This window comes from Falco rusticolus, chromosome 18 (assembly GCF_015220075.1).
Source record: "Falco rusticolus isolate bFalRus1 chromosome 18, bFalRus1.pri, whole genome shotgun sequence".
NCBI lineage: Eukaryota > Metazoa > Chordata > Aves > Falconiformes > Falconidae > Falco > Falco rusticolus.
In genome coordinates this window covers 1,057,602-1,078,702 of record NC_051204.1, presented here as the reverse complement: position 1 = coordinate 1,078,702, position 21,101 = coordinate 1,057,602, and the positions used below count along the sequence as shown (strand labels likewise).

At 48.7% G+C, this 21,101-nt stretch overlaps 1 protein-coding gene across 5 annotated transcripts in view; it reads left to right on the top strand.

Moving 5' to 3' along the window:
* The window catches only part of TANC2 (tetratricopeptide repeat, ankyrin repeat and coiled-coil containing 2), a 247,267-nt gene that overhangs the window by 186,446 nt on the left and 39,720 nt on the right, over nucleotides 1-21,101 (top strand). For all 5 annotated transcript variants that reach the window (XM_037411279.1, XM_037411277.1, XM_037411278.1 and 2 more), the window contains 3 exons: nucleotides 7,234-7,465; nucleotides 10,607-10,773; nucleotides 12,763-13,370. In XM_037411279.1, the coding sequence (XP_037267176.1) occupies nucleotides 7,234-7,465; nucleotides 10,607-10,773; nucleotides 12,763-13,370 (1,007 nt within the window). The remainder of the gene's footprint in view (nucleotides 1-7,233; nucleotides 7,466-10,606; nucleotides 10,774-12,762; nucleotides 13,371-21,101) is intronic.

Here is a 21,101-nt window from a genome sequence, read left to right as displayed (position 1 = left end):
CAGCGTCTCTTGGCGTGCGGGTGCCGACCACGGTTGGAAGGCTTGGGTGCTTCTCAGGCTTTGCGGTGGCTTCTGCTGAAAGAATGAGAGAAACCAAGGAGCTTCGAACAGGGATTGCTCTGTTCGTTGTGTCATTTCTCTTCCCAACAGCCTATCTTACCCAGATTTGGGGATGGAAGCAGGGTGACCCTGCCACAAGAGGTTAGTGGATAAAATACCGGCGGTACAGTGGTCTACCTGGAGCATCCCCTCGGTCGGCTCTGGCAGCCCTGTCCCGGCTCCCGGTGCTTATCCTGGATATGTGGAGGGAGAATATTTTTACAAGGGAACGTTCAAAGTCTTGCTGTCACACCAGGGGCGGTGCTGGGATTGTGCTGGGGGCTGTTCTTCAGGCGGGGATGAAGAAGCATGCCAGGAAACTTGAGGCATCAGGAGGTAACCGCCTTGCCTTCCACTTCCCTGCGAGGAAAATATTAGGCAGAGATTTCTGTGAATCAATTTCCTAATTTTAAAAGTCACATTAATCCTCTTGCTGGGAACCGAGCTGGCACAAGTCCCTTTTTTCCCTTTCACTCAGGGGCCTCTCCTGCCTCCGAGGGGCTGCCGAGGGGCTTCCCACCGGACATGGGGCGGCGCGTGGGGACGTGATCAGCCCCCAGCTCCCAGCAGTGGGCTGCGGAGCGCTCCTTGCTGGGGGGGCTTCTCTGCAGTCCCCGGTCTCAGCAGGGGTTTGTGCCGTGCGCGGAGTAGGGAGCCTTGCAGGGAAGGAGGACGAGAGCGGTTGTCTTGCCAGACCTGGCAAACCCTCAAAAGTCATGAATAAAACTACTCGCATTGCAACACCCGCCTTGACACTTGCAAATAAAACATAAGCATTTCTGCAAAACTGCTTGGTTAGTCTTTTGTTTTAATATATATGCATGTATTACGGAAATAAGCTTGCAGGATTGCTGAATTTCTGTCAAGTCTACCCTCCGACAATGAGCAGGCTGCCAGTTTTTCGGCAATGCCAACGCGTCAGGCTAGGCTTGGCTCCTTTGCTGCGGTAGATGCGTACCAGCTTGCCTGGGGAGCTAGCCGCACGCTGCTGAGCGCGTCGCTTCGCATAACTGCAGCCCCCTCTGCCGCTGCTGAGTGCTGGTAGGCATCCCGCCTGGTGCCACGGAATGACTGTAAAGTGACACTGGGGAAAAAAAAGTGGTGAATATGATCAGGAAGGGTTGTAAAGCCGAGATCCCCTAAGAAGGCAGCGCTGCACGCCTCTCCCGTGTTGCTCTTTGCCTTTCCTGCCTTTTGCTGTTTGAGCTCTGACCCATTACAATACTTCCCAATGTTACTTCTCTAGCTGGGGAGGAGGGTGACCATCGCTATGTCACCGCGCGCTGTCCCCTCAGTGCTGCCTGTCTCTAAACGATGCCGGGCCGTCTGTAACTGGGAACAATGCATCTCAGCTGGAGCATGACCTGGAATCATGGAATCCTTCTGGTTGGTAAAGACCCTTCAGCTGATGGAGCCCAACTGTAAACCCAGTGCTGCCGTGGCCACCACTAAACCGTGTCCCCAAGTGCCATGTCTGCACGTCTTTTAAACACCTCCAGGGGTGGTGGCTCTGCCTTGCTCATCCAGAGCTGGCCCCTTCCCACAGGGAAGTGGAGAGGCTTTCCCCAGCCCTGGCCTGGGCTGAAAATCCTGACCCACAGGCACGTGTCCTCGGTGACCTTTGCCATTCAGCCAGGGGCACCCATGCCACGCCGAGGTACGATAGCCCCAGGTGGGGTTAGTTCAGCTCAAAGGAAGAGGCATGAGCCGTGTCCCCTCTGGTCGGGGTCACCTTCCTCATTTTCCCTGCAGGTTTTATCCTTTAACTCGCAGAGGATTTTTTAATGGATTCGCTCCACAGTTTTGAATAACCCACTGAACAGCGATATTCTTTGGGCTTCTGGATGCTGTGTGGTGGGTTGTAGCAGCAGCACTTAAACAAATGGAGCTGAAAGGCAGCTCCGCTGCGCTAATGGGTCGTACCCTGCGCAGAGCAGCTGGTGGAGGAGCTCTGCGCCCGCCGCATTAGCGCGCTGGGCTGGTGCTGAGCACGGCTGGTGGCTGCCAGCCTCTGTGCCCCGTCCTCCCGGCCATCAGCCAGAGGGTCGTTAGCAACGCTGCAGGCATACACAGAGAACGTGAGTACTCCTACCTTACGCAGAGGTGGAGGGATTCATTACTTCTGCACCCCGATGCCCTGCGCCACTAATGAGTTTCAGAGGGCATTTACTGGCGTACTCGGCTGTGTAAAAGTAACGAATGCTCCCAATAAACTGGGTCAGCACATACATGCACGGTCATGTGCAATGGATAAAATTCAGCAGTGCTGATTTCCATTTACATCGTTGCAACCAGCGTTACGCCTGGCAAGTGGCATTTTGGCAGGGAAAAGCATTATGCTGAATTTATTTGAAGCTATTTTGTATGGGTCAAAAAAAAAAAGATAAATCTTATTAGGTGGGGGAATACAGTTAAAATACATCGTTGAAGCCCTTTAAGGGACCAGGAGGAGCTGGGGTGTTGTTGTGAGCTCAGGAGTCTGTGGGGTTCGTGGTTTTAGGGGGGGTTGGCAGAGCAGCCTCCCTGCACGGCACACGTACAGAAGGATGCCGAGGCAAATGGTGGCAGAGGTGCAATGTCAAAGGAATGCGTCGTCAGTGGAGGATGTTCTTTTTCACAAACAGTGCCAGAGAACTGCTTAGAATTGGCCTGTCCTATTAAGTAAAAATAACTGATTTCCCTTGAGCCATCTCCAGCCCCTCTCTCTCCTTTGATGTTCACACTGTCCTTCCAGCCCTTGTATTACTGTTATCTCCTGCCTCTCCCGACACATCATTTTCTCCCCCTTTTCTCTCTCTCCTTTCCCTCCCTTCGCAGTTCATTCTCTTCTCTCCCTCCATATTTCATAGGTGAGACACAATCTCTCTGTGCCTCGGTTTTCCTCGCTCTGTGCCCCCTCTAGCCCCTTCCTCCTGCTGCCGTCGTGCGGCTCTTCCCCTCCCTTGTGCTGCTGCTTGCCGTTATCCTTGCAATCGCTGCTTTGCTTTGGCAGGCGTGAAGCTTCCTTTTTTTCCCAGCAGCAGTTTTCCTAGGTCCCAACCTATATGAGGAGGTCTCCCATTTTTTCCGATTCCATGGAATTCCATATCCACTCAGCTGAGCCCAGGCAGGTGAAACGGGCCAGCTCAGCCGTGATTTAAAGGAGCATTTTGGGTGGGGAGGAGAGCTGCCAGCAGGCGCGTGGCATCTCCACGGCGGCGTGGGATGCTGCCGCCAAGTCCTGCACCCAAGAAGGGGTGGGCCGAGGGGTGGACCCGAACAGGAGGGCAGCAGGGAGGGTGGTGGGAGGGTGAAGGTTGTTAGGTGGGCATGGATGGAGGGAGAAATGGGAAGTGGTTGTGGCAGAGAGGAGGGTGGCTGGTGTTGGAAGGGCTGGAGAAGAGACTCCTGAAGACCTCCTGGATTTAACACCTGAAGACAATAGGAATGGTGCCTTTCGTAGTTCCACTTCAGCAGTTAAGAAGATAAAGTTTGTGTCGCGTCTGAGAGGTTTGGTGCTCCTTGACCCCACCTCAGTAGGGAATGGCGCTGTGTTGACCATTGGCCATGCTCTGTTAGAGGCTGTGCTCTGTCTTCACCGCCTCTGGTGTTTCTCAAGCCATGTAACATGTAGTTGGTGTTTTTTAAAAAATTGGCTACCAAAAAAGCTCAGGATAAATGTACTTCTTTGCTGTGAGGCCAGCTAGACTCTCCAGATCATTTTAGGAGAGGAGGTAGGTAATCAGTGCAAGTAAAATACGCACCATACAAGTGTGAATTATTGAAGCTCCCTTTCAAGCAAGAAAGGAAATTATACAAGTTTGTAACTTTTGATATTTGATATTTTAATATAAACAACATAATGCATCGGTTTCTCAGCGTGGAGTCTCTCGACTTGTCGACACTGCGTTCTCGGCCCTTACAAAAATGACAAATGTATTTCGAACGCTTCCCTTGATCTAGGTGTTCCTTTCCACATCCTTTCTTGTCATCCTCTTCTCTTGCATTGGGGTTGCTTATAGACTTTGTTTGCAATCTGGCGATTTAAATTTAATCAAAATTTCGGGCCAGGATTTTTTTACCTTCCAGCCTTGTAAACATCATTTGACAAACCTGATGGCTAAAATAAAGATTTAAAAGTTTTGGAAGTCCAATTTAGTGTTTATAGGGTTTAGTGCTATGTGATTACAAAGTTCAAATTGAAACTATGGTTAGAAAAATTATGCTTTAAATTGTGTCAGACAAAAATAAATTGTTTGCTGGTCACAGTGTCCAGACATGCCCATACCTTTGGTTGAGTCTGCTGTTCCCTGGTGGTTTCATATATTGTAACACAGTTTCTAGATAAAATTAAATGTTTAATTCAAGGATTTTGTTTATGATGAGAGATGGTTGGAAGTTTTGAAGCAGTTTTTTTCAATCAGAGTAGTTCAGTTTATGGAAAATGAAGCTTTTATTGAGAGCACCTTCTTCAATGAAAAGCTCGTTTCCAGGCTATACAAATTTTTTTTTTTTTTTTTTTTTTAAATCTTGGGTGTACTTCTTGGCTTGTCCAGTTGAGCAAAAGGAGAAGAGACTAATAACCCCCGAGAATTACAACCAGTGTACTGAGTGATCATTTCAGATGCAGCTCAAGGTGGGGGCATGGTCTCCCACGTCTCAGAAGAGAATTCTGAGCAGTGGAGATGGTAATCCATCACTCTACCTGGATACTCGAGCACTTACTAAAGTATGTAAAGTAAAATAATTGGAGAGAGACCTTCCCCAGAGCATCAGTGGCCAGGCATTAAAGGTGCTCACCTATACAGAGGGAGAAAGAACAGGGGTTGGCCTGGTCGGGGGACGAGAGGTTGTCCTGAAGCCTCTTCCATTCGCATCCTGCACTAACCCCGCTCTCATTCCCGAGGGTGGAACAGGGAAATGCTTGGAAACCTTGACAAGTTTTACAAGATGAGAAAAGCGTTTCCCACCCAGCCCTGGTTGTGTAAGCGAGGAGCCTGGTTTCTAGCACCCGGCTCCGCTTGCAGCCCTGGCTCTTGGCAGCTTCTCTTTGATTTGAAGATAGAGAAAATGTCACGGAGAATAAATAACATCAAGATGAAATTTTGGCACAGTTGTTTTTCTGAGAACATCATCATGTCTTCCCTTCGGTTGCCTTTGCAAAATCTTCATTGCTTACTGGTTTAGCTTCAGATCCCCCTATTGAGCATTGCATTATCTCACTGCCTAAGGCTTAGTCAGTATACCAGTAAACCCAGTATAAGGATCAAGAATGTATGTGAAGGGGCTTAAATTAATTGAGTTGTAACTGTAAGTATGTCCCGGTGTCTAGCAGTGACCATTCCTATCATGGGTACAAGCTGTGTCCCTCTTCCATGACTTCCATTAGGTTCCTGGGAGAAGTTAATTGGCCTCTCATTAAAAACTGACTTTTATTTGTGTGCCTGCACACCTATTGTGTGGGAAATAAGAGCTCCGCACACAGCAACTTGATTCCTGTTACTGGGAACACGGTATCAAGGGACAGCTGCTTAAGGACTTTAGACTGTGGAATCCACAAGTTATAATCCCCATATAAATAGGATTGTTGGAAAGAAATCAGTGCCTTTATTATTACCTTACCTGGTGCTGTTCTCTAAGGCAATAAATTATATTTTAACTGGCTGATAGGAAAAATTTTGTTAGGAATTGGGAGGTAACCATTAAAGCTTAAGCACATGTATTAGGGCTTGATGCTTGAAATAACAACCTGGCGTTATCATCGCTGTATGCATCACAGCTCGTTTTGGCTGTTAGAGGAAATCATTGCATTATACCCCACTGGTAATTACATATGATTCTATTTAAAATTAAAAGCCAGTGCTGAGCCACCAATGTGTGAGGACCCCCCAGCCTGATGTTTTTGTTTCTTGGTACCATCCCTGGTGGGATGCACCAGCCCATCCCTTGGAGCTGGCTGCCAGCCAGGGCTGGTCACTGCAGGTGGAGGGCCAGCAGCCCCTAACCACGGCCACAGGCCACAGGCCACCTTTCATCCGAGCTGACACGGCCCCCGGAGGGGCCACGGCGATCTCGTGTGCGCAGTGTCCTCAGTTACGTTGTCCTTCCCACGTTTAGAAATTCAGTTTATTTTGCAGTATTTACATACAGTGCTCCCGGGCAGCGGGCATTTTGGTACAAAACTGATCCCACCTGCTTTGCTGGGATATTTTTGGATACCGTCAGCGACACTTAAAAAACAAACCCAGTGAATGGGAGCTGGAGAAAAGCTTGCTGACCTGGCAGAGGCTGGCACCAGGCGGGCAGCAATTCTGCGAGGGCGCTGATGCCAGGGAGCAGGAGCCCGGCGCTGGTGGTGCTGTGCAGCCTGCCCGGTGCTATACAAGCAGAGCAGGGTTTTGGTGAGCCTGGTTTGATATTGCGGGAGAAAACAGGAAGGTTGGCAGATTGGACTGAGGAGATAGCACTGGTTTTCTGCTGATTTTAATACATGGGCAGAATTTAGTGGGTTCTAGCAGAGTCTGAAGAGCTGGGAAGACCAGATGACCTGGGAAAAGAGGAAATTTTCCTTTTTTTTTCCCTTTTTTTTTTTTAATAATTTAATTAATTTTCTGAATGAAGAATGCGATTACAGTGGATGAGTAATGTATAGTAAGCCTGACATTCCCCCCAGTTCACGGGCATCTGTCATTGGCAGGTGCTACCTTGCTGTAAGGTGCGCAGCTAGTGCTTGCTGCCTGCTTCTGCCAGGCTTGACGTTTGAAAACAGCAAATAAAAAATAAGTTCAAGAAAACAATCACAAGTCATTACTGATGTCGAGTCCTTAAGCGGAGCTTGGAGCACAGTCCTGTTGCTCCCTGCTCAGTGCAGCGCTTCGGATATGTCAGTTACTGTCACTCTCCGTCTCTGCAAGCAGCTACGGCTTAATTTCATTTATTCCTCAAGTGGCAGGTCCAGTCATTTTTCAGGATCAGCGCCTGTTTTTACCAACTGATTCGTCTGGATTCTTGTCACGGGTGGTTAACGCTCGGTACTCTTAAAGACTTCGCCTGCCAGAAGGCATCGAACTCACCGAACGCAACGCGCTGCTTTCAACAACTTGCGACTGGCGTCTGACGAAGATGTGGTTTTTTTGTCCTTCTCCTCTGTGCTAGGTTGTTGCTTACCACTACTGCCAAGCCGACAACGCCTACACCTGCCTGGTGCCGGAGTTCGTGCACAACGTGGCCGCCCTGCTCTGCCGCTCGCCGCAGTTCGTCGCCTACCGGGAGCAGCTGCTGCGGGAGCCCCACCTGCAGAGCATGCTCAGCCTGCGCTCCTGCGTGCAGGACCCCATGGCCTCCTTTCGCAGGGGGGTCCTGGAGCCCCTGGAGAACCTGCACAAAGGTACGGTCATGACGCTCCCTGCGCTCGCCCTGTGCACCGCTTTGCAATTATTATTTAAAAAAAAAATGCTGCTTGGTGGCATCTGAGCCTTTAAGCGAAGCGGTAGGTGAATCCTCCTGCGTGGCATCTCAGGGGCTGCAGGCAAGAGGTGGGATGGGGGGATGCTGAGAACGTGCCATTGTGCTTGTTTGGAAGTGCAGGATTAACCGTCCAGCTCCTCCCGTTGGGGGCTGGAGGTGCAGCAATGCCCACAGCTGTGCATGGCTCCCTCTTCTCTTGCTTTATTCCCCGTTCCAAGCCTGGCCTCAGTGTTGAGGGTGAAAACAAGCAGCAATTTCCATGCGCGGCTCTGTCCTGATTTATTTGTTTAGGGGGTGAACGTTTTTCCCTTTCCCTGCCATTATTCAGTTTCTGAGAATTTGAAGCTCTCACCAAAAGGGCTGACACTATAAAAATCTACAGACACCCTGTGTGAGGCTTCGAGGGGAACTGGTAACAAGCTTTGTCCTGATGAGACTTCAGAGCTTTTTCTGATGCAGCGTTGGTTTTGTCTCCTTTTCTTTCTTTCCTCTGCAAGATAGAACTGATCTGTGGTGACAATCGCTGAATTTCAGCTCTTCGCTCATTGCCATGAGAACTGGCAGAGCGTTGCAGAGTTCAGGACTCTGTTGTCCTGCAAAACAATGTTTATTAAAGTGGCGTGCTGCAAGTTGGCTGCAAAAATAGTCCAGATAATTTTCCGTTCCCACCCTACATATCGCCATGTAGGAGCCAATGTGAAATAGATGCAGCTTTTCCCAGATTCAAAGCCTCGTTATTCCCATCAGCTTTTCAAAACACGGCGGCCAAACCGTGAGCAGCAGCATTTGGGGCCAACACGCGTGGTTCCGCCAGGCACAAGGCACACATGGAGCCAGCACAGCTCAACAGCAGTTGATTTTCCTGGCATGGAGAAATGTCACTGTAGGAGTAATGTGGCTACTCTTCCCTACCAACAATCCTGGCCAAAAAAAAACCCCAAAAAAACCCACAACAAAAAAAAACCAACCAAAAACAAAACAAACAAACAAACAAAACAACCCCAAAAGATACATTTAGGAACCACTGCTCTAAATTGCTCTAAAGGAAAATAATTCCTGGTTATTACAGTAACTCCTTGGGAGGTATTCCAGCTCTTGAATTCAGAGCATTTCAGAGGATGCTTATTTTTCTTGCCAAAGAGGTTGACCCCCATCTGGTCCCAAATTCTGCAGGGTGGAAAAATTTTATATAAAAGCTTGCTTTTTTTTCTCTTGGGTTCTGCACTCAATACAGCTCCAATGGAGCCAATGATCAGGACTCCCATCTTCCAGCCTTGCTGATGGAGAGTGCTGGCAAGCTAATTTGCACCAAGTGTTTTGTAACAAAATGAACAGTGTCTGGAAATTGGTTTTAAAATGTATAACATTTAAGACTCTGTAAATATATCAGCAGGTCTTTTACAAGGTGCTGTTGAAGCTTTAATGCTACTGGGACAAAATTATTGCACAGCCGTTAATGGTGAAAGTCACTGAGAAAGTTAGATTCATGTTTCTCAAATAAATTTTTTTTGAATCTCAAGGAATCTAAATAATATATAGGAGAACAAAGTTCTGATTCTTCCCCTGCTTTCTCCCCTCTCCCTTAGGCTTTATAAGAAACATGAGATGTGGGCATAAAACTCAGGCACTATATTCAGTCCCAGATTTCAGAGAGTATTTTTTAATACACCCAGTAATCTTACTGAAAAGTTAACTGAAAAAGGATCTATGGTAATTTAAATTCAAAATACACATTTTTCATATGGATATTAATAGTGTGTTAGGAAATAAATGCAACTTGGTAATGTAAGGCAAGGACAAGATGCTCAGCAGTGCCTGGCGCAAGGTGTTTATGCATTTCTGTTCTCCCTGGAACACTACAGAGATGGCTCATGTCATCGATGAACATCTTGTGCTGGGTTTTTATAGAAAATTTCCTGATGCGATTTAAAGTCAAAGAGGAAAGCTCACCGGCTGCTGGGAATGCTGAGCTTGCTGATAGCAGGATTAATCCACAGTGAATTACAAAGAAGAGTAAACTTTGTACAGCTCAGTCTGTAGTATGTGTTAATAGCATGTGCCACAGTAGGCTCAGATGTCCCATTTCCCACCCATTTTTTACTTTATTAGGCAAGATTACCTCTGAGAAGGTAGCACTTGAGCTTAAGATGCAAGTCCAAAAGAGTCTGTATCATTAGTTACAAAGCTGTACTCAGCTCTCAGGACCCGCTGTGGAAGCACTGACCTCATTGCCTACATCAGCTGGTTACCGTGTTGACCAGCAGCAGAAGGATCCTGTCTGAAACCTCTGAGATTTGCTTTTTGTAGAACATTTTTATTCCCCCCAACTCATTTATAGAAGAGGCTTTGGCTGCAGGCTTGTGACCAGACTCCTGCGCTGTACTGGAAGTTCAGAGTCGGTTTGAACAGTCTTTGCTGAGCAGAGGATGGAACCTCCAAAACACTGAGTGACCTTCCCCCACGTGCAAGCTGATGGTTTACTCTCCTCGGATAATTGTTTCACCTGTGAATCAGGCTCGGCTTTGTTTCAAAACGCTTGCCCAGACCTTAAGTTGATCCAGAAGCCAGTGCCCAAAGTGCAGACGCCAACATTGGAAGGATCTAGAGGCGCTGGGGAGGTGACTTGGTGAACCTTCATTTAGCAGTTGCACAGTTAAGACAGGCTGACTTAAGACAGGGTGAGAGTGTAATACTCAAACTATAGAGAGCTGCTGATCAGGTGTTCAGAAAACTGACCAGAAAGCTACTGATTCACATCATCAAACACTGGACTTTGTGGGAGAGGTAATTTTTGAAAATACGTTTAGCTGTGTGATCTGTGGGATATCACAGCTGAGTGCGTTGTAACTAAAATATGTATTTTATAAGAATTGAAACTGTGTGTGTGTGAGCCTACTTCCGTGTGTATACGCAATGAAGGTATCACGAGAAGAGCACTGCTACTGTGTCTTTTTTCCTCTTTAGCAATATCTGGCGGTGCTTTAAAACACTAGCGAGTTTTGCAGCACGTTACAGTCATCTGTCTGGCCTTTCAAATAAATGCTTCTTCTCTTTCTCTCAGAGAGGAAGATCCCTGATGAAGATTTCATTATACTAATCGATGGTTTAAATGAGGCTGAATTTCACAAGCCAGATTATGGAGACACCATAGTTTCATTCCTGAGCAAAATGATTGGAAAATTCCCTTCCTGGCTGAAGCTGGTCGTGACAGTCAGGACGAGTCTACAGGTACGCTGTGATAAACCATGTTATTGCCATGGTGGGCTTTGGTAAAGAAGATCTCTGTGGATACCTGGATTTGCCTAAGACCCTTTATTCCAGGTTTCCCTGTTAGCTTTTTTGTACTCGGATTTACATTTGTGTCCCCAGACTCGCTCTACAGCTTTCAATGGATCTAATCCAGCATCGCTTGTTCCTGTCAATAAATGTTCATCAGCAGATAGTTTAGATCATTTGCCAACAGGCTGTTTACTCGCCGAGCATGGTAGGAGCGTAGGGCCCGACGCCTGTCAGCCTGCGCCGCTCGAGGACATCCCATCCTCCCTGGGGAAGGGCAGAGGAATTTGTGTCTTCGTAGCCCTTCTGCGTGACCCGGAGCACAAGGGGGGGATCGTTTGGCTCTGGAGGAGTCGGTGTCGGGCCAGGACATTCTTCAGCTCAAAGAAAACTGTCTCGAGCAGGTGCTGGAGCTCTGAGCCAAATGTTGCTTGAGTTATTCTTACGTATTTTTATTTTAATTTGCATCTGGGCAGGTTTGTACCTTCAGCCTGTCCTTAGCTACTCATCACACCTCCCTTGGCATAAGGATTAAGCTGACTGTAGTTTTTTGGCTCAGCTGCTCATCCGAATGAAGCTCCGGGGAAGCACACGCAGTGACCCCGTTAGGACAGGTCTGCTCTCTCAGCGGTTGCCAAGTAGCGCTGGTTGCTTCGTAGCATCACTTGGGAACGTTCCCACTGAGCATCAGAGCCAGGAGCCTGGAGGAGACAGACGTCAGTGGGACGGGACACACGTTCGGGAGCCAGCTCAGAGCTGCTCTTCAGCCGGCCCAGCTGCTCCGGGCAGGGGGACGTGCCTGCAGCTCTTTGGTTCTCGTTTTTTCATTATTAGCTGTTTTTTCATTAGCACAGAGCTGTGGAGTTTGTTTTCGCCAAGCACCGTTACGCAGCTTTACTGAGATTTGCTGATGTTCACTGAGATGCACAGGCTGGTTCAGTGTGGTGGTGCTGGCGGGGAGCAGGGTGCTGGTCCCAGCCCCATCCCAGCACGCGGCTGCACGCTGCCGTCCTGGCCGGGAGCAGCAGTGGCACCAGGAGAGCAGGGGCTCGCTGCTCTTTGGTGCTGGAGTTCTTTTTCTGCTCAGTAAATGGAGTATATTAAACATTGTTTGGAAGAAATCTTTCTTAATGGCAGGTAAATTGCATCTCTGTGGCTTGAATTGTTTAATTAGGGCACTTGCAGCCCTTCAGTCCTCACTGCAAGCTGTAGTTTTGCACCGTGCTCACCCTCGTGATTTTATTAGAGAGTTGACGGCTTCTCCTGACTCTGCCGTGTCCAGCTCCGTTGCATCCTTTCTCCTCTCCTCAGCAGTGACCGGGAGCCCGTGCCACGAGAAGAAAGGCCTTTGGTGATCCTTGGGTTACGTTGCATGAGCCTCACCCGTGAGCTCGGCAGCCAGGGGAGCCCCGGCCGCGGTGTCCTGCAGCACCCAGACCTGCGTACTTGGCGCTGCGGGATGCTCTGCTCCACCCGGCGTTCCCGTGGTTCCCGGTGCTGCCGGCTGCGCGGTGCTGGGGCGCGCTCCCGGCGTGTGGCTCGGGCTTGGCTGCAGCAAAAGTGCTGCTGGCCCCGGATCTGTCACCTGGTTGTCCTCTGCCCCCGGCGGGGGGGCAGGAGGGACACCGTGTCGGTGCATGCTGGGGATGGGGCAGGGGTAACAAGGGCTCCGCTCTGCGTGAATTCGCCAGCCCTTCCCACGGTGTTAGGAACAGCAGCCCCGCATTTTTATTTCAGTCATGTTTCACACACAACCTACTTGATTATAGATGAGATTGTGAGGTCCTGAGGGCACAAACTGCCATCTTGTGTGCTTGCCCTGATGGAAGAGGTCTTAAAGGAGTCTCAAAGGTGCTATTGTAATATGAATTAAGTTTACTTAATGAATAATAAACACTGCCAGCATGAGTATCCTTTTTTTTTTTCTTTCTTTCTTTGTAGGAAATAATTAAGCTGTTGCCCTTCCACAGAATATTTTTGGATAGACTGGAGGAGAACGAAGCCATAGACCAGGACCTGCAGGCGTATATCCTTCATCGGATACACAGCAGCTCGGAGATCCAGAACAACATCTCGCTTAACGGCAAAATGGACAACACTACATTTGGCAAACTCAGTTCTCACCTCAAGACCTTGAGCCAAGGGTCCTATCTGTACCTAAAACTCACTTTTGATCTCATAGAGAAAGGATACCTAGTCCTAAAAAGCTCCAGCTACAAAGTAGTGCCAGTGTCTCTGTCTGAAGTTTACCTGCTGCAGTGCAATATGAAGTTCCCAACGCAGTCTTCCTTTGATCGGGTGATGCCTCTCTTGAATGTAGCAGTGGCATCGCTGCATCCACTAACAGATGAACATATTTTTCAGGCCATTAATGCAGGTAACATTGAGGGCACTTTGGAGTGGGATGACTTTCAGCAGAGGATGGAGAACCTTTCTATGTTTCTTATCAAACGTAGAGATATGACACGAATGTTTGTTCATCCCTCTTTCCGAGAATGGCTTATTTGGAGAGAAGAAGGTGAAAAGACCAAGTTTCTTTGTGATCCGAGGTAAGGAAACCTGAGAAATCAGAGCTCACAGATGCGGTCATCTCGTGCTGTTAACCTGAATCATTCCATTTCATTACAAGCTTGCCCATGGATGCGGTTGCCTGACGTGGGTCTGCCCACACTGTAGATCCCTGCAGCTGTACTAGTCACCTTAGATCTTTATGTTGTTCATGGAAAGACATAAGCACGTGCTGGGCACACGACCGACCCGGCAAACCTAATGGTCATCGTCAGAGTGAGACGAGGTGTTGGGCAGGCAGCCCCAGGGTGCTGGCTCCCGTGTGGACGTCACCAGCGGTGTCTGCCCTTCGGCAGGTTGCTCCTGCCAGCTCCGTCTGGAGGTGGGGAATCACCCTCCCTGTCTCCAAAGGCATCGCAGCCGCGGGAAGTGGAGGGTAAGGGGATGAAAGATGAGCAGTGTGGGTATGTCTTTTGCAGTTGGCTTCTTTTTGAAGTAGTGTCCTTGTAGTCCTACAAAATGGGGTTTTTTGGAAACAAATAAGGAACAGAATCAGGCTGTAGTGATTTTGGACTGTAAATGCATCTGTAATCTCCGTCCTGATAGCAGCTGACTCCCTGGTTTAGCTCACAGGGAACAGAATTTAATCACAGTTAGATTTATATTCTCTAAACCCAATGGTCACTATTAACAGCGTTATCTTTGTTTCTACTGAAGAGTGGAAACAGACACTCCGGCTGTAACTCTAGTAGTTTATGCTCGTAAGCTTTGCTCCATTTTGTCTGCCTGTTTCTTAAAATATGATTATAAAAATCAGGGAGACACAGGGATTCAAGGCCGAGTCAATGCATCTCCCAGACCCCAGTGTCAGGCTGAAGAAAGTAAGATGGTGTTTGCTGGGAGTGCGTGGCCACCTGGCTGATTAAAGCAGCTATTGCTGTTCACGCCGTCAGAGTAATTTACCACTTGAAATTTTACGGTAAACAGGCTGCAGCAGAAAAATACCGTATAGCTCCTCGCAACGGGCGCCTTCTCTGTTCAGTGGGTCCCGCACAACAGCCCTGTCGAGCGAACCCTTCGCAGTGCGTCCCACCGCAGCAGGCGTCTCGATGCCGGTGTCAGGGATTTAATACCCTTCCTCCGAGTCGTCACGCGCTCTCACTGCCTTTATGCTTTTCCACCCTGTTCTCACTGCCTGTGCGGCACTTAGGCCCGTGGAGCTGAGAGCTTTCTCCCTCCCAGTCGCTCCCAGTGGTGCTACTGGTTTTGGCTGGCCTGAGCCTGCCAACACCTGGGCCAGGGGATGGCAGCCAGCGTGCCCAGCAATTATCGCTCATCACACAATGCTTGCCATAACGAATCATAATGAAAGCAACTCAGGAAGACCACCACTCTCCACCGTTACCGTGAAAGCAGAATTGGGGTGCGGAATGCTTACCTGGTGGGTGAGGCTCCCCGCAGGTGCTGGTGCTGCCTGGGGCAGCAGTGCATGCGGCTGTGGTCCTCTGGGTCCAGAAACACTCCTCTTCCTTCTCACAGCGATGGTAAGGGCACGCTCAGAATGCCAAAGGAGACCCAAACGTGCGGCGTTTTGGGTGGTTCCACGCTGGAACCGCCACCTGCAGTTGTACCACAGAGGCCAGGTCAACCCATGTCTGCTCCACCCGTCACCAGCGGGGGGGGGGGGGGGGGCTCTGCCTTTCGGGAGCATCACAAACACGCCGCGCTGCCCTCAACACCATTCCGGAGACTTCCAGGCATCACTTTTCATCCCGCCTGTGCCGTTCCACAGGATAAATTAGCGGTCACTGTAAGGTGCACAGGGAGCGATGCTCTGCGGGCAGGGATCCCTGCGGAGCGAAAAAGCAGTTACAGGGCATGTAACGGGCTCCCGCTGCCCTGGGTGCAAGTCCGTACATACTGGAGGACTAATAAGTATCTCTAATGTATAATGTGCACTAATTGCATTATACTCTGATGGTAGATAATGAAAGAGGATACGTTTTGGTGATTAATAGAGAAGACCCCTGAGATTCAGCTGTTGCGCTCCTCAAAATCCTCCTGTCCAGCTCTGAGGGAAGAGCTGATACTGAGATGTTGAGCTCAGAGCATGCTTAACCCTTAGCAATGATTAAGTAACAATTTTTAAATTTTATTTCTTCTAAAAGAAGACCAGCTTGCCACCGACGGAGCTCACAGGAGTAGCCTATGGAAATTCGCCTGCGCCCGGGTTATTAGCAGCCAGTTTGGTTTCTTTCTGCTCGCTTGGGAATTGAGAAGACGTGCCAGCTGCACGGACCGCTCCTCAGGTTCATTGTACGGCGTTGCAGAAATGTGCCATTAACGTGAGGCTTTCTGACCTTGCCATGTCGATACAGAAAGAGTCAGGTTGCTGAGGCTGGTTTTTTTCCCCGGGAGAAGAGCTCTGAAGTGAAATGTGGGTTTGTGAAGCTGCTTTTAATTGACTTACCCTGACAGAGTGTCCAGGTGTGAGGATGTTACGAAGCAAATGGGGATAATGGGCCTCATGTCCCTGGCACTGCAGCTGGGGCAATCAGCCTCATTTCGTTAATGAGTGAGTTCCCATGTTCTTGGAATCGTGGAAAAGAGGGGAGAGGAAGAACGTAACATCCAGAAATTAACACACTTTTCTCTGCTTTTACAATAAACAGCAGGTTTCCATCCTCCAGGTGTTTGCATTAGCCTCTTGAGATGCTAACCCTCTTCTTGGAACACTCACTGTGCGTTTGCTGCCCAAAGCAAAGGCTAATTGGCATCGAAGGGGAACGCTATCGCTGCAGGCTCCCCCGCAGGGGAACCCCCCAGCATCCGCTGCTGTTTAATAACAGGGCACCAAGAAAAGCATTTGTCAGAGCGTTTAACCAGCATTGCAGTAATGACTTCCCCAGCCTGTCAATGTAGCACTGTTAACCAAGCATCTTAGTTGACAACTAACATAAAACATTTTAGGGAAAGACCCAATCCTTTGTGACTGCTGCATGGAGAAAGTGGTCATTATTGTATGTTCGCTCTTACACTTGTATTTCTTAACCTAAATTCGGCCATAATGCTGTGCCATTTTCTGCCTAGACTTAATCAGAAACTTCCATGCAATTATTTTCCATGATTTTATGATGCTAATAAAATGTTTTATCCGTGCGTTGCTGATGAAGAGACTGTGAGAGAGACAGAAGAGAAGTGATTTGCCCTGGCAAGGCAATAAGAGATCTGTAGTCAGATATGGACCCCAGAAGTGAAATTACTCTATCCAGTTTTAAGTACCAGCATCTGAGTTACTTGTCTAGACTTGCTTTATAGTCAAGAGGAGAGAAATAAGAATAATTCATTTCATCATGAGCTAAAAGGCTAAAATAGGTCAGACAAAGAGCGCCTGGGAAGCATCTCCTTCTGTTGATTTATGAAGGAGCTCGGGGTGATGGGCTCACCAGGAGATGTCTCCGGTACTGACAAATAACATGGACGAGTTGAACCTGTCCAGGCTACTCTTCTAACCAGTATGCAGAGTTTTGAGGTGGATTCACAAATTTTCTTTTCTTGTCCAGGAAAGCTGAGGGAGGAGGAAGATGCCCTCAGTGCTGTTGCCTGCACACGGCTGTTGCATGCTGGTGGCATGTCCCTGTGGTCACCACTCAGCCTGGAGCCGGGTAGGAGCAGGCTCTTTGCGCTGCTCGGGGAACTTCCAGCATGTGGGCCACCCGAGTGAAACAAAGCATTTAGATCTTCACCACTGTTCCTTGACACAGAGGAGGCTCTGAGCTGCTTGTGGCTCCTCGCTGCTGTGCAGCTGTGTGGCTAGCTGCGCTCACTGTGACTTGCCCTCCGATGGGGACAGCAGCTCGTATCTCCCCTTCCGTAGGAAGAGCACAAGCAGCAAGGACAGGAGTCACTGGCAGGATGACGGAGGAGACTCTCCTTGGTAGAGAACTTTGGAGGGATGCCCTGCCACACGCAGGACGTTTCCACTGCGCAGAGATGCCAAGCTGTTCTGGTGGATGCTGCGGATGCGGTGTTATCCTGAAATCCCAGACATCTGTGGCTGGGTTTCCAGGAAAGCTTGAGTGTTCAGGTATGGAGAGAGACCAACAGGTGTCTGGCATCTCGGAAAATCAGGGTGTTGGCGCCTCGTTCAGCGATGGCACCGCTGGGCTGGGCTGACCCGGCTCTGCAACCCAAGCTTGGAAATGCTGCGTGAGGAATCGCTGCTCTGCAGTACTGTCCTTGGGACACCGCAGCCTTATCAGGCAGCTCCTGCTCATGGACTTCGTGAGAAGACACCTAATAATCAGGGATCTCACCAAAAAATAGTAAGGGAGAGGTAGTGGTGGCTCCACCATTGAGGTTGAGGGCATCTCCTCATCTCTTCCCTCCTCTTCCAGATCTGCACACCAAACCTGTCCCCAGAGAAGGGCTCCCGGCGTGGATTAGCATGCAGCAGGGATCCAAACACAAGTATGCATCCCTAATCCAGCGCGCCCAGTTGCCATGGTTTCTAGCAGAGCTGTCTTTGAATACAATTCGGTGGAGGTATTTTGCATTTTCCTTTTTCTCTCGGAGGCATGCTGCAAGCGGAGACTTTCCCTACACAAAATTAATGTTTTTATATATTACCCAGCAAAATGATAGAGTGTATACATTAGAAAAAAATCAGGTGGTGGTTTTTTTTCATTTTGGTGGAATGTTTAATCTGATTCACAAATAACAATCCCCAGTCAAAAGATAATTAATTTAGAAAGTTTGGAGGAAAAGAAGTCTGTGAAAATTATATTTATAAAAATTCAGGGATACAATAAACAGCGTTAAGTGGAGGATGGGTCCTTACGTTACACATCTGATTCTTCAAAATGATCCACACTTAGCTCCTCCATACGTAGCTCACTCGGTTGTTCTAGCACATGGATTAGTCGTCTTCCTCTCTTATGTTCCAAGATTCTGAAAAGCTCTTAAATTACGCTCTGCTTTACTGTTAGCTGAAATGATGGAGTGTTCACCAAAATTTGGGCCACGTCTTCAGTGTTTTCTCTGCATTCGTGTGGAGTGGATTTTACTCAGCGAAGCAAACGTGTTGTTTGAACTCAAGGCGAGGCAAAATAAGGTGTTTACAATTTATTTGAATCCTTTATATACTTAGGCAGAAAATGAAAAGTAATGCAGTGCCCACTAGCCCCTTGTGGGGACGGGGATGAAATAATCCGATGTTCACAAGCAGTTGGCGGTCCATGGCAAGCCCAGCTCTCCAGGTGCAGCAGGGAGCTGAGCGCTGCTGCTTCCAGTAGTATTTGCCATTGCTTTACTGTGGAAATTAACCTCTCTTAACATGTTTTTCATGGCTCCAGAGTGCCGGTCTTTCAGCTTTCCATGTACTGTGGCTCACACTGGGCTTTTCCAGGTGCCCCCAGGTACAGGGACACGCCGGCACCTGGCGCAGCAGCAGAACCAGGAGGAGACATCGTCATTTGTTGCTTTGCCGTCTCCAGCTGCTGTCCGCTCATCTGCACTTGTGCAAGGCCTGTGCTGAGTTACTGTAATTAATTATCAAATCACCACGGGATCTGGTGGTTGAAGACTGTTTCCACAGCTCTGCGTCTGGCAGAAGCGTGGAGCGTGCTAGAAGCGGTGCCTTGCCTGTGGTGTGGGGCTGGGCTTCGTCTGTCCCTGTAGCGTAAGAACAACAGTACAATGTTTCTTGCCCTTTTAATTTACTCCTCAAGCGGACCATCGTGAGTGCCATATTTTTGAATCGCGGAGATGAATCCATCATAATGTTCTCTAGTTAATTGGAGGGGCAAATGCAATCTGTTCACCAAGTGGGAGAGACCTGATTGAGTGCTGACTCTGAGTATCCAACTTCCAGGCTTCCCGTATGACTTCCAGAATTAAGTTTTCTGCTTCCATGACTTCTAACCTAGTACATTTTGAAACATAAAAAGAACGGGCAATAGCTCAACAGAATGAATATGGGAAACTTACTTTATGCAAGTATCCACATCTCCGGCATCTCTAAATGTTAACGCTAGTCTCATACAGAAATACAGACCTAAAAAATAAATTACTGAAGCTGTTGGTAGCAGGTTGGGTAGCTGTTATGGGGACTCCTCCGAGCATCAGAAGCAATGCTTGTGGAGCACGGGGTTGGGGACTGGCTGCCCACAGAAGAGAGGGAGGCTTGAACTGGTTGGTGCGGTGGCTGTGTCCCCAGCAGCGTGGTGAGGTGGCTGAGCTGCAGGTTTTTCCTCTGAAACTGGGGCAGGGGTGCAGCTGAGGGTCCGTTGGCAGAGGAGGGGCGGGAGGCAGACTGTGAATTGTGACAGATGAGATGGAGAGCAGATGTGGTCGCTGCCACCATAAAGGACATCGTTAGAGCAGCCGGATTTAACTGGCTCGTTAGACATGCAACCTAAGCACTCGGCTGCAGAGCGGCTTTGGGGTGTATTTAGTGTCTTGAGTTACTGTCCTCATAAAATCTTTTCTTCTGGACTGCAAACTTCTGTGTGCCGTACCTTTTTTGCATCTTAGTGGAAGAAAATATTCACGGAATAATCCATTCTGTGGCACCGAGCCACTGAGAAGAGGGAAGTGGAGTTAATCAGGGGCATTATCAGTGCTGACCGAAGAAAGAAGTGTTGCTGAATTTCTTCCTGTTATTTCATTTCCCAAATCTTAAGACCCACTTACAGAGCAAAGCCAACTTCCAGCCATCCAGGAGAGAGCAGCCCCTGACTTCGTGTTCCGTCTTGCTGCTTACATGGGCATTTACTCCTGGTCAGAGCAGCAGTAAAACACTCCCAAACCACAGCCCCTCTTCTTCTGTAACCCCATTTATTTTGAATTACGTCAGGGCGAGCGAGAACAGAAAGTGTTACCACCACTGGTGTTTTGAGGTCTTCTCCGTGTGTTAAGTGCATAGTCACTGGAGAGCTTACTGAAAGGCGGTGTTAGTCATTTTACCCATCCAACATATTTATTAAATACGCTAGCAGTCTTTTCACATTGCTCTTGGACAACGCTGCTTTTCTCTGAATATAAAGTAATCTGTTCCTGGCAACCAGCAGATTTTCAGAAAAGCCTTATGAACTGAACAGAGACAAGGGAATTGCGTCTTTACTCTCTCGAGCTGTTTTTTTAAATCTCATTAAGTCAGGGCCTGTAAGCGTTCAGGAAGGCTCTTTTTCTCCCCTTTATCCTTCCTTTTATGTTCTGTATTTTTAAATCGCTGTAAGTGTCTTTTGTTACCTTAGATCTGAAGGGTGCCATCGGAGCTGTCTGGTTGTCCTCTTTGCTGCTTCTCTTGGCAGTTCCCGGTGCTGGCTGCCGCTGTGGCGTGTGACGTGTAGCGTGGATGCTCCGCGGGATCAGCTGCCGCGCTGGTGTCCCGGGTACACGGCAAGAAACCCACCCTCCGCACCAGGCCACGTGGGTGACCTAGGCCAGGGCATGCACTCCCCATCCCTGATAAAATACAGGTGCAGCATGGTTAGCACCTATGGAATTTTTAACAGGTGGCCTTGAGAAGTAATGAGATGGGGGTTGCGAGCAGGGCTGCAGCACAGTCTCAGTTTCAGCCGAGCTGCGTCAGTGAGGTCACGGCTCTTCCATCACTGGGAGTCACTTGAAGAAACTTTCTACCTGAAGGATACGGCTGTGGGCGCCGTTAATACCACCAAAGAGGGGTAAGGAGCTTTCCAGCTCATTCAGAATTAGGAGTCATTAAGCACAAATGCTCAAAAGCATCTCTTATTGCTCGAGTTCTTGTT